General features: G+C 44.5%; 1 protein-coding gene and 1 pseudogene across 4 annotated transcripts in view; one reads left to right on the plus strand and one right to left on the minus strand.

Annotated features, from left to right (window-relative positions):
- LOC139608424 (myosin heavy chain, fast skeletal muscle-like) overlaps positions 1-11,337 on the plus strand; it is an 86,356-nt pseudogene that overhangs the window by 13,430 nt on the left and 61,589 nt on the right.
- LOC139608429 (uncharacterized) overlaps positions 6,381-11,337 on the minus strand; it is a 6,162-nt gene continuing 1,205 nt past the window's right edge. For 2 of the 4 annotated variants that reach the window (XM_071462176.1, XM_071462175.1), the window contains 7 exons: positions 11,209-11,331; positions 11,005-11,117; positions 10,853-10,907; positions 9,451-9,552; positions 8,747-9,370; positions 8,629-8,668; positions 6,382-8,531 (listed from right to left, as the gene is read on the minus strand). In XM_071462176.1, coding sequence (XP_071318277.1) covers positions 8,440-8,531; positions 8,629-8,668; positions 8,747-9,370; positions 9,451-9,552; positions 10,853-10,907; positions 11,005-11,117; positions 11,209-11,295 — 1,113 coding nt within the window. In that variant the 5' untranslated portion in view covers positions 11,296-11,331 and the 3' untranslated portion in view covers positions 6,382-8,439. Of the gene's footprint in view, positions 8,532-8,628; positions 8,669-8,746; positions 9,371-9,450; positions 9,553-10,852; positions 10,908-11,004; positions 11,118-11,208; positions 11,336-11,337 lie in introns of all 4 variants that reach the window. The other 2 variants (XM_071462178.1, XM_071462177.1) reach the window with 2 other exon arrangements.

An 11,337-nucleotide genomic window follows, 5' to 3' on the forward strand; every position in this document is an offset into this window, starting at 1 on the left:
CTAGGCCCGCATTGAAGAGCTGGAGGAGGAGATCGAAGCGGAGCGCGTTGCGAGAGCTAAAGTGGAAAAACAAAGGTCAGATCTGTCCAGGGAGCTGGAGGAGATCAGCGAGAGGCTGGAGGAGGCTGGAGGAGCCACCGCCGCTCAGATAGAGATGAACAAGAAGCGAGAGGCCGAGTTTCAGAAACTGAGACGAGACCTTGAAGAGTCAACGCTCCACCATGAGGCCACCGCTGCAGCTTTAAGGAAGAAACATGCCGACAGCGTGGCTGAGCTGGGAGAGCAAATCGACAACCTGCAGAGAGTCAAACAGAAGCTGGAGAAGGAGAAGAGCGAGTACAAGATGGAGATTGATGACCTGTCTGGTAACGTAGAGGTCATGGTCAAGGCAAAGGTAAGCCCCACCAGCATGGTAAGTACTGTGAGTACATGCAGTGAAAGTTCCACAGTAAACTGTTTAATTAATTTAATTTAATTTCTGATGTCAGATCAATTATGAGAAGCTGTGCCACTCTCTGGAAGACCAGCTGGGTGAATACAAGACAAAGCATGACGAGAACACTCGTCTGATCACTGAGATAAATGCTCAAAGGGCCAGACTTCAGAATGAAAATGGTATGCACCTGAGTGACTGCATTTCATTTAACTGACTTAAAGAGTCAAACGCTTCTGTCTTTTCTAATGTTTCTTTCTCTCAACCAGGTGAATTTTGTCGTCTTCTTGAGGAGAAAGAAGCGATTCTTTCTCAGATGTCAAGGGCTAAACTGGCCTTCACTCAGCAGATTGAGGAACTGAAGAGGCAGGTCGAGGAAGAGACAAAGGTTTGTTGCATCACTGCACCCAGTGCAACCAATCAAACCAGTTCCTGTGACATTAATGAGCTGTGGAGGTCAGTGGGCTAACTGGCCATTTGAACTTTGAGGCCAGCACATTTACAGTACTTACTTCATGTGGCTCAGTTGCATCTTTAGACTTTGATTTTGTATCTCTGGTTCCTCCTTCTCACTCCATCTGGTTCCCCAGGTGAGGACTGAGGAGGATGTGGAAATTTGAGATAGTGAATTAAGTAAACATCAGCCTAACGTATGTATTTGCAAGCTAGCTTGTTCACCAGTCATTGCCTGTGGTAGATGGTTAAATGGTCATAGTATTCATCATAATACACCTGTAAACATAATCAGCAGATCACGGCTGAAAAAAGATGAGTGTGTGCACCACAGAAATCCCTAGAAAGTTACCAGGAGAGGTGGTCATACCTTCACATCTCCAGACTTCATCAGCATCCTGCACAGTCTGTATTACTGATATTGATACCAGTGATCAAAGATCAGCAGGTGACAACTGAACATTGAATAATATGTATTGTCATATAAATGGTTATGAACTGGTTAGACGGTGAGTTAAATGGAGAAGATTACAACAAAAATGAAAGCACTAGCTGTCTGTAGGTGTATCCCAGTATGAAAATAACAGGGAGTGCTCATGAAGATGAACTATGAACTAACATTATAATAACCCCACCCTTCATGTGTTTGTGAGGCGGTACTGTCAGACTTCCTTCAAGGTTGGCAGATCGGTGACAAAATTACTTTCTCATTAGTGAGAATCCATTTTTCCAGACTGGAACTCTAAACCAGTGCTGTTTGTTTTTTGTTTGCTGGTTCTAGCTTCATATTTAGCTTCCACATATATGTGAGTTGTATTAATTGTTTCATTTACCTCTGGGCAATTTTATTTTCCAGAACTATTCCTTTAAGGAGGAAAAATTGTAACAACAAAACTATTTGAACACTCCAGATAAAGTCTGATTTTTTTTCTGCTTCTCTGTTAGGCGAAGAATGCCCTCGCCCATACTCTCCAATCTGCCCGACATGACTGTGATCTGCTGAGGGAGCAGTTTGAGGAGGAGCAGGAGGCCAAGGCTGAGCTGCAGAGGGCGATGTCCAAGGCCAACAGCGAGGTCGCCCAGTGGAGAACCAAATATGAAACTGATGCCATCCAGCGCAACGATGAACTGGAAGAGGCCAAGTGAGAATGTATAGATTTATAGATATTTTTAATTTAATAAATAACAATTGTTATTGATATTTCAATTTATGATTTGTAGGAAAAAGCTCGCCCAACGTTTACAGGAGGCTGAGGAGGCCATGGAGGCCATTAATGCCAAGTGCTTGTCTTTGGAGAAGACGAAGCAGAGACTGCAAGGAGAGGTGGAGGACCTCATGGCTGATGTGGAGAGGGCGAATGCTCAAGCAGCTGGCCTGGATAAAAAACAGAGAAGTTTTGATAAGGTGACAAAGACCCCAGAGTTAACTGTGCTCTGCTTGTCATGTGGTTCATCTGGTGCCCGTTCTTATCCAATATTTGTTTGTCTTCCTCAGATTATGTCTGAGTGGAAGCAGAAGTACGAGGAGAGTCAGGCTGAACTGGAGGGATCACAGAAGGAGTCTCGCTCGCTCAGCACCGAGCTCTTCAAAATGAAGAACTGTTATGAGGAAGCTCTGGAGCACCTCGAGGTCCTCAAACGAGAGAACAAAAACCTGCAACGTGTGTATATTACCACAGTCATACTACTGTCTGTTCATTCATCAAGTATAATATATAATAATATATATTATTATTATTATTATTATTATTATTATTATTATTATTATTAAAATAATATTATAATATATATTTTGTGTAAAGAGAAGACCAGACAGTTGTTTATACTGTGATTGTTTGACTCCATTAGAAGAGAAAAATAGGGTTTCATTCCATTTGATTTGTATTTTTGATATATTTTTGTATTTTTAGAGGAAATCTCAGATCTGACTGAACAACTTGGAGAGAATGGTAAAGCCATCCACGAGCTGGAGAAGACTAAGAAACAAATTGAGACTGAGAATACAGAGATCCAGACTGCTCTGGAGGAGGCTGAAGTAACTCTGTGTGAAATAAGACATCAAATACTTCTTGCCATCAGGTTTTTTTTGCCACATTCTTATATTTTTTATTTTAATCTGTGCTCCAGGCTTCTCTGGAACACGAAGAATCCAAGATTCTCCGTATTCAGCTGGAGCTCACTCAGGTGAAGGGAGAGGTGGATCGCAGGCTGGCTGAGAAGGACGAGGAGATCGAGCAGATGAAACGCAACCACCAGCGCGTCATGGAAACCATGCAGTCTGCCTTAGACACTGAGATACGCAGCAAGAACGACGCCATGAGAATCAGGAAGAAGATGGAGGCTGATCTCAACGAGATGGAGATCCAGCTGAGCCACGCCAATCGGCAGGCCGCTGAAGCCCAGAAGCAGCTGAGGGACATGCAAGCCCACCTTAAAGTGAAATGCTGTTCACCGGATGTTTTTTAGAACAACTTTTAAAACCCATTTTGTGTAGATCGTTCACCATCATCTCTCCCTGCAGGAACAAACCCTTCACCTGGACGAGGCTCTTCGCAGCCAGGAGGACCTGAAGGAGCAGGTGGCCATGGGGGAGCGCAGGAGCAGCCTGATGCAGGCGGAGGTGGAGGAGCTCAGAGCTGCTCTGGAACAGTCGGACAGAAGCCGCAAACTAGCTGAGCAGGAACTGACTGACGCCTGTGAGAGGCTCGGGCTGCTGCACTCTCAGGTGAGCCGTGTGTCTGGGATCATGGGTGGTGTTTCTTTTCCAGGTGAGTGACATAAGATGTCATAATAATAATAATAATAGTATATTTTAATGTAACTAAGGAAATTAGAGTACATGCCGTATAAAAGCAGTAAATGCGCACACGCAGTAAAAGCAATAAAAGGACAATAAATAGACGATAAAAAGACGACATCTCTTACAGACTTGTTGTTGCTCCTCTTTTATTCTGTAATCTCTTATTTTTATTTAATCAGTTCTTTAACTGTGATTTGGCTGCAGAACACCAGTCTTCTCAACTCCAAGAGGAAGCTGGATGCAGATGTCAGCCAGCTGCAGGGCGAGGTGGAGGAGGTGCAATCCAAGAGGCGCACAACGCAGAGGAAAAGGCCAAAAAAGCCATTACTGATGTAAATATATAAAATTAACCTCTAATTATATCCAACAAGTAGAGGTTCATATGGTTTGATTAGAAACAGGCTCTGATGTTGTCAGGTGCCGCTTGATAATGATAATTAATTTTCTAAACATCATCTCACTTACTAACCTGCGTAAATTCAGGCGGCCATGATGGCGGAGGAGCTGAAGAAAGAGCAGGACACCAGCAGCCACCTGGAGAGGATGAGGAAGAACCTGGACGCGTCTGTGAAGGATCTGCAGCACCGGCTGGATGAAGCTGAGAACATGGCCCTGAAGGGGGGCAAGAAGCAGCTCCAGAAACTGGAAGCTCGGGTATCACACTCAGTCATGTGAGGTTTGTGTAGCGGCACTGAGACCACGACTGCAGCTGATATTGTGGTTTCTCTTATAGGTGCGTGAACTGGAGGGTGAGGTGGAAAGTGAGCAGAGAAGAGCCACCGATGCCATCAAGGGAATGCGTAAATACGAGAGGAGAGTGAAGGAGCTCACTTACCAGACCGAAGAGGACAAGAAGACCGTGCTGAGGCTGCAGGACCTGGTGGACAAGCTGCAGCTCAAAGTCAAGGCTTACAAACGGCAGAATGAAGAAGCTGTAAGATCCTCTCTTCAAACAAGGAAGTTGTTTTCATCAGGATTATACTGCAGCTCATTCTGTTTTTATCTTTGCAGGAGGAGCAGGCCAACACTCATCTCACTAAACTCAGGAAGGTGCAGCATGAGCTGGAGGAGGCACAGGAGCGGGCCGACATCGCAGAGTCCCAGGTCAACAAGTTGAGAACCAAAAGCAGAGACTTTGGAAAGGTAACATTCATTTATAGTTTAGTTTGGGTTATTTGGATTCTTGCTTGCTTGACTATTATATGAAAATTTGTCTTTTGATCTTTGCAACTTGAACTTTAACACCAGCACCAGATGCAGTTTTTCCTTTTGGTTTTTAAGGGTATACCTGTGGACTGTGTGGGTCTTTCTGTAGATCTGTCCACAGAACAAATAACAGTGGTGACACTCACATGGACGGGAACGTTCTTAGTTCAGTGGTTGCAGACAGTGCACACATGGCTGCAGAGGAAGTGGCCGGTGAATGAGCCACTGAACTGAATTAAAAATATTGTATCCAGGCAAATATTTAATTCCATCCATTTTCTGCTGCTCATCCAAGAGTCGCAGATTAAAGGCAAGTGAAGTAGTCCAGACCTTCCTCTGTCCAGAAACATTTTCCAGCTCCTCTGGAGGATCCCGAGCTGTGCTCAGACCAGATGAGATCTATAATCTCTCCAGCGTGTTCAGGATCTACCCTTAGTCCTCCTACCAGTTGGATGTGGCTGGAAGACCTGCAGTGGAAGGCGCCCAGGAAACATCCAAATCAGATACCTGGACCACCCCCTCCATAAATCACCACCTTAACCTGGCAGAGGGGTTTGTGGGATCCTGGGAGCTGTGTTGTTGGAGTAGGGTCTCCCAAGGCAAATTGGTTCCAGGGGAGAGACCAGATTAGGGGTGATTCAATAACCACTGGATTAAAGGTAATCGTGGAGTCTGTGTCACCTCGCCCAGATTAGGGAAACTGGGGCTCCCTCCTGGAGCCAGACCTGGGAGGGGAGCTCGCTGGCGAGCCTAAAGAAACTTGGAGACACCTCCCTGTGGGCCCACTGCCTGCAGGGACATCTGCAGCTCGGATCAGGGGCCTGGGTGTGCTGATCCCTGGCTTCGTAGACTTGCTCTAGGTGGTTTGGGGTCAAGCAGATTGATTTAATACTTTTATCTAATCGAATCAAATCTGATATAATCTAATATATTTCCTTTCCTGTCCTGTCCTGTCCTGTCCTGTCCTGTCCTGTCCTGTCCTGTCCTGTCCTGTCCCCTCCTCTCCTCCTCTCCTCTCCTCTCTCAGGCTGCTAACTCTGAGTAGACCTGGCAGTGACAACACATCCTCTGTGCAAGTTCTTAGTACAAGTAAAACTCAGTAGAAACAAACATTATTGTTGTGCAGTGAAACTGTAGCAGAATAAAACCGTGTGAAGCAGAAGCTTCTTTGTTTGTCTCTCAGTCCTCATCCATCTTTCTGAATATCAACACAAACTAACGGAAGATTAGCATTTATCACACTCCTTGCTGCATTAGTAGACTAGCATAAGCTTTGTGGTGCTAATGAGCTTCGCAGCAGAAGTGTGTTCCTTATTTAAGTCCCCCTGTTTGTGCAGGTAGCGTCTAATTTGAGCAACTGTTTGCAGAGATCAGGGCAGATCCAGCAGAACGCCTGCTGACATTTACATTACTGAGCTAAAATAGCTTCCACTTCACTGTCACTCATCTACAGACAATAACCTAATGCCAGCATGAGAGCAGTGGATTAACCATGATTACTCCAGTCTAATCAAAGAGCTCATGGACCAATCGGGAAGCCTCCAGAAGATCTGATTTATGATGAGTGTATTTAGTTGTGTTCCTCCATCTTAGAATCTGTTTGTTTATTACATCACACAACCTGATTCTGTGTTTTGCTTTGTTTTGTTTCTCTGTTGGGGTCTTATCGTCATTACAGGAATTTCATTCATCTGAGACTCAGATTAGAAATTAAAGTCTGAAGTAAATGTTTTCCATACTGTGAGTTTTAATTGGATCTCTGTCAAAATCACAAATATCTTATTCAACACAGTTGAAAGAGGTTACCTAATCATCTGGAAGATGTCATCAAACATGTTGTGGAATTTCAAAGGTCATCGGCCAGAGGTCGTGTTTGAGGTTTACTATCTTATCTCTACTTGTTCTCACATGACTGCGGCTCCAGACTTCTCCTGCTGCTCCACCCGCTGATGTAGACCATGAGATGCCACTGAAACTGCAGAATCACAAAGTCTCTGCAGCAGAGACGATCTGTCCAGATGAGCTGGATAATTAAATATTATTTTGTGTCTTTGCTGTAGCCTCAGTCTTCTTCCTGCTCCTCCATGTGGAACATGACGTCTGTCTCCAACACTGTTTCAGTGACGGATGACAGAACTGTATGTGTCATGGCCAGGTTCACTGTATGATCCACCATTAAGACCCTGGAAGAAGTATGTGAGTGACAGTTGACTCCACCTATAAAGACTCTCGTGTGTGACGCCATATTGAACTGTTCAGGTTTATTTATTGTGTATCGATCTAATCTGAGCTGTAGAGCTCATACATGTGGCCTTTCACATTTTCTGCATCTTGTTCACTATCCAGTTGTTCTTTTCAGTAAACTACAAAATGTCACCACTTTATATCAGATCAGGTGAATTGTCAGTGTCAAAGTTCCCCAGTGTTTGGTAAGGTGTGATACCACAGTGCCGGCCACCAGAGGGCTGCCTTGAACAGGAGATGAAGCCTTGTTGTGGCTGCTGCATAATGATGAGAAAATAGTGCGACTCAGTTCAACGAAGTGTCTTTATTTTCTGTAACTGTGTCCAGTCAGGAAAGAGAGAAACAGTTTTAAAACTACAGTCACCACAGTTCTCTGCTGGTGAGAACCCGGCTCTGTTGGAGCAGTTTGGGTTCAGGTGGTTTAATGATGAGAGGTGAATAAATGGACCAGGCTCCTTTTGATTCCCCAGTTCTTCCACTCTGCACTGTGGGTGTTATAGTTATTGATTAGTAATTAGATGTAATGATTGGTTATTTTCCGGCCACCCTGGGATGGCACAACAAGCTGTAAGCTCTAATTGCACCTTGCGTTGATATAATCAGCAAAAAGTTGTTTATTTATACATCCAGCAAATATGGAGGAACATGAACGTTCGTTAGGGGTCGTGATTGTGTCCACCAGACAAACCTCAGTCTAATATTCGCTCTCTTTTCGATTTCCAAAAGTTCCTGAAAAAAATAAGTTTTCAGGTGCTGAACGAGCTGCAGGTGGAAAAACCAAAACAATGAGCTGAAAAGTGCTAAAAGGTTTCTGAGAGGAGCTGCAGAGTTATCTGTGGGTTTGTCTTCACAAGAGACGCCCTTCACATTAAAGTTTTTGCTATTGCTACATAGCTAACATCAGCATTAGCAGCTGTACTTACCATCTAGAAGAAACGTGACTTGAGTAGAGATGGAAACAAACACCAATGTTTACTCGTGTTTTGCTTCTAGTTCTGTCACTTTTCTTCTACTGAAGCGAGCGTGCTACCCAGCTAGCTCCAGTCCTGTTAAACCTTCTGTCTTGTAAATGCAACGTGTCTTCAGCTCTTGGCAAAGTGACAATCACCACCTGCTCCCTGCAAGAAACCATGTTCGTCAACCCAAAAATAAAATTACTTATAGCACCTTTAAATGTAGTCTTTCCATCCACATCGATCAGTGCAGCTTTAAATGTTGGATTTATCTAAGTAAACAAGTCTTTATAATTATAATATTTTATTTAAAGTATGATTTATGTAACTGATAGAACAGCAGGTGTGATTCACTCCTCGGTCGACCCATGGAACATCTTTTTCCATATACGACTGAAGAAGGCCCGCACTCCTCGCCAGCTGTCTTTGTCCTCCTCTTCATCTGCAGATTAAGGATGAAAACAGGACAGTCTGATGTGTTACAGTGAGTCTCAAATCAAAAGAAGGTCTGGTAAATCTGAACATTTTCTACGACTTACCGGCCCTCTCTGTGTCCACCACACAGCACATTTCTGGAATCTGAAAAATAATGAATCAATCTTAACTGAATGTTTATTTTTATACTTCATATTTATATAGTCTGAGAACTTGAATTACCAAGGGGTCCTTGTCAGTGCAAAACTGATGGAGGGCCCATCTGTACGCAGCTCTCTGCGCCCTGTCGTCCATGTCCTGGATGGCACAGATGACGCCTCTTCTAGCAGCGATGAAGCTTTCATCAAAGTTCAGGAGGTGGAAGGTTTTGGAGCGGTCAACAAATCTTTTGTAAATGGCTTTGACCATGTCCCGGGCCACTGACGTGCAGAGACGCAGGAGACGGGCTTTAGTGAAAGACGTATTCAGACAGAAACAAGTGGCTGCTGTGTCGGCGAGCAGTCTGCCGACCTCAGCGCTGGCAGCTTCAGTCCTGTCTCCCAGAGCAGAGGCTGAACTGAAGTCCCTGCTCTCGACCAAACCCTGAGTCTGCGAAGGTTTGACCTCATCAGGTGGCTCCGGGTCATCCAGGAGAAACGCCAGAGCCGTATCCACTATCTGTGTGACTTTAGGTGAGGTGGCCCACTGCAGCCTGGTGATCAGCGCCAGTTCGGACCGTTTACTGGTGTGAGAGCCAGTGGCGGAGCTGAGCAGCTTGTTGAACAGGTGGTGGAGGAAGATCCATACATCGTGCCGTGCTTTAGGGCGAATCACCGAGAGAAACATTTGAAGGCCCTCCACCGTGACCTTCGTACGGAGGAGGAGAGAGAAGAAGAGTGAGGGACTGTAGACTTTGAAGCTCAGGCAGTGCTGGGTGTTGTCCTTACCTTTCTGCTGAGCAGCAGGGAGAGACGTCTCTCGGTCTCAAGTTCCTCCTGGAGCTCCTCCTCCATATGGTCCAGACAGCGGCGCCTCGCTGAGGTCCAGGCCTGCAGGGAACACTTCATTTTACACACCTGTGATTTACTCTTAGTGTCTCTGTAAAGAATTCATGTGATGGGGTTTAAAGTTTAGGAAAAATGGCCCCTTTCTAATGCGTCATGGTGATTAGTTTTGAGTGTGTAAAGTGTTTGTTTGTATTGTTTGTAGTTAATATTTCTGTTGGTGTTTTTGATGTTTTTATATACAGCTAGCAGAGCTTTATACAGATCTTTATAAAGCAGATATATTCCATTAATAAGCACCACTTTGTCTTCGCTAGGTGAAAAAACTCCTCCAGTGTTGACTTTTCAGACCCCTCCCCTGGACTGTTTGACCTCTGACCTTCAGGAAAAGTGCTGCAGAGCATCATGTATCAAAACCCACTTACAGTACAACTGCTTCAGTGATGGGAAAACCGACAAAAACCTTGACTGGAACAAGTCCTACGACCTAAACAGCATATAGGTCGTTTGTCCCTCCTCTAAGATACTACCCAGGCCTTCTTCGTTATGTTTACAATAATACACACCCGGCTAAGGTTGTGTAGCGTTAAATGTTTCATTCAGTTCCTGATTCCTGCGTCAACTGAGACGACAGACAGTGAGGATGTAGTGAAGGAGTGGGTGGAGCCTAGCGGAGTGGGAGGGGCATGGGTGGGACTGGGAGGACTGGAGTGGTTTGTTTTCCAGCTGGATTTCCAGAACTTTCATATGGGAGATGTAATTGCTTAAATCCAAGTAAATATTAATTATTTTATTTTATTAATTATTTATTTTCTAAAATAAATATGTTATCTCTATATATTGACTTCTCCCCTGTAATGCGTCCACTGACTGACAGACTCTCCAGGTTCTGCACCGATTCAGCCATTTCCTCATTCCTTTTACATTGAATCAAATCAGTTATTCCTCCCCGATCCCTCGTATTAATCTAAAGTTAAATATCTGTTAATTTCATCGATGTCATAGGAACCTACAGAACCTGTTTCTCTGATAATCAGTGAAATTATTCATTTGAAGCCTCATATGTGAGACTGGAACATGTCAGACACTGAAACACTCAAACCCTGACCCTGACGTTAGCTATGTAGCAACAGCAGAACTTACAAACAGCTGCTTTAAATTCACTCTTGCATAATTCAGTAAACTCTGGGCTTTAAGCAACATCTTTACGTCTTTACTTGTTCTGTGTGTGGCCATTAGCTTCTTGTGGCTAATGTTAGCAAACTTTAGACAGATATCACTGCTGAAGTTACACAGACTCACTTCAAATGTACATTCACACACAGTCAGTGTTGTGTTTCTTTACCAGTTCAGCCATGAGGAGTTGTCTTGGTTCTGCCCTCTTTGCTGTTTCCTGGAACCTTTGAATGTAGGAAACGTTGTGTTATTGTGTTGTTCCTGTTGTGTGGTTGTGGGTTTTACAATCAGCTCTGGTCTGATGTGTCTCTGTGAACTCACTCCTCCAGGAAGCTTCTCCCGGCCAGCAGCCAGGCCTTCATATCTCCCGTAGATAAATAAGTGGGAACTTGATACTTCTGCTTCATGAGCACGAACTGCCGCATGAGCATCTTCTGCAAGACACAACCAATCAGCTGCCTCAGAGCAGCCCTGCCGCACACGGCGGTGCACGTTCACATGTGGTGTCGCGGTGATCAGACTGACCTCAGCTTGGTAGTGTTGTTTCTCCCTCTCTGAGAAGGACGACGGCCTCATGTGTTGGACTTGCTCAAAGATGAAGTCGGTGTCCATGTTGGACAGAGGTCAAACTCTGTTCACCATAAAGTCCTGGCT

Source organism: Trachinotus anak, unplaced genomic scaffold, assembly GCF_046630095.1.
Source record: "Trachinotus anak isolate AG129_WGS33_773 ecotype Australia unplaced genomic scaffold, CSIRO_AGI_Tana_v1 ptg000025l, whole genome shotgun sequence".
Taxonomy (NCBI): Eukaryota; Metazoa; Chordata; class Actinopteri; order Carangiformes; family Carangidae; genus Trachinotus; species Trachinotus anak.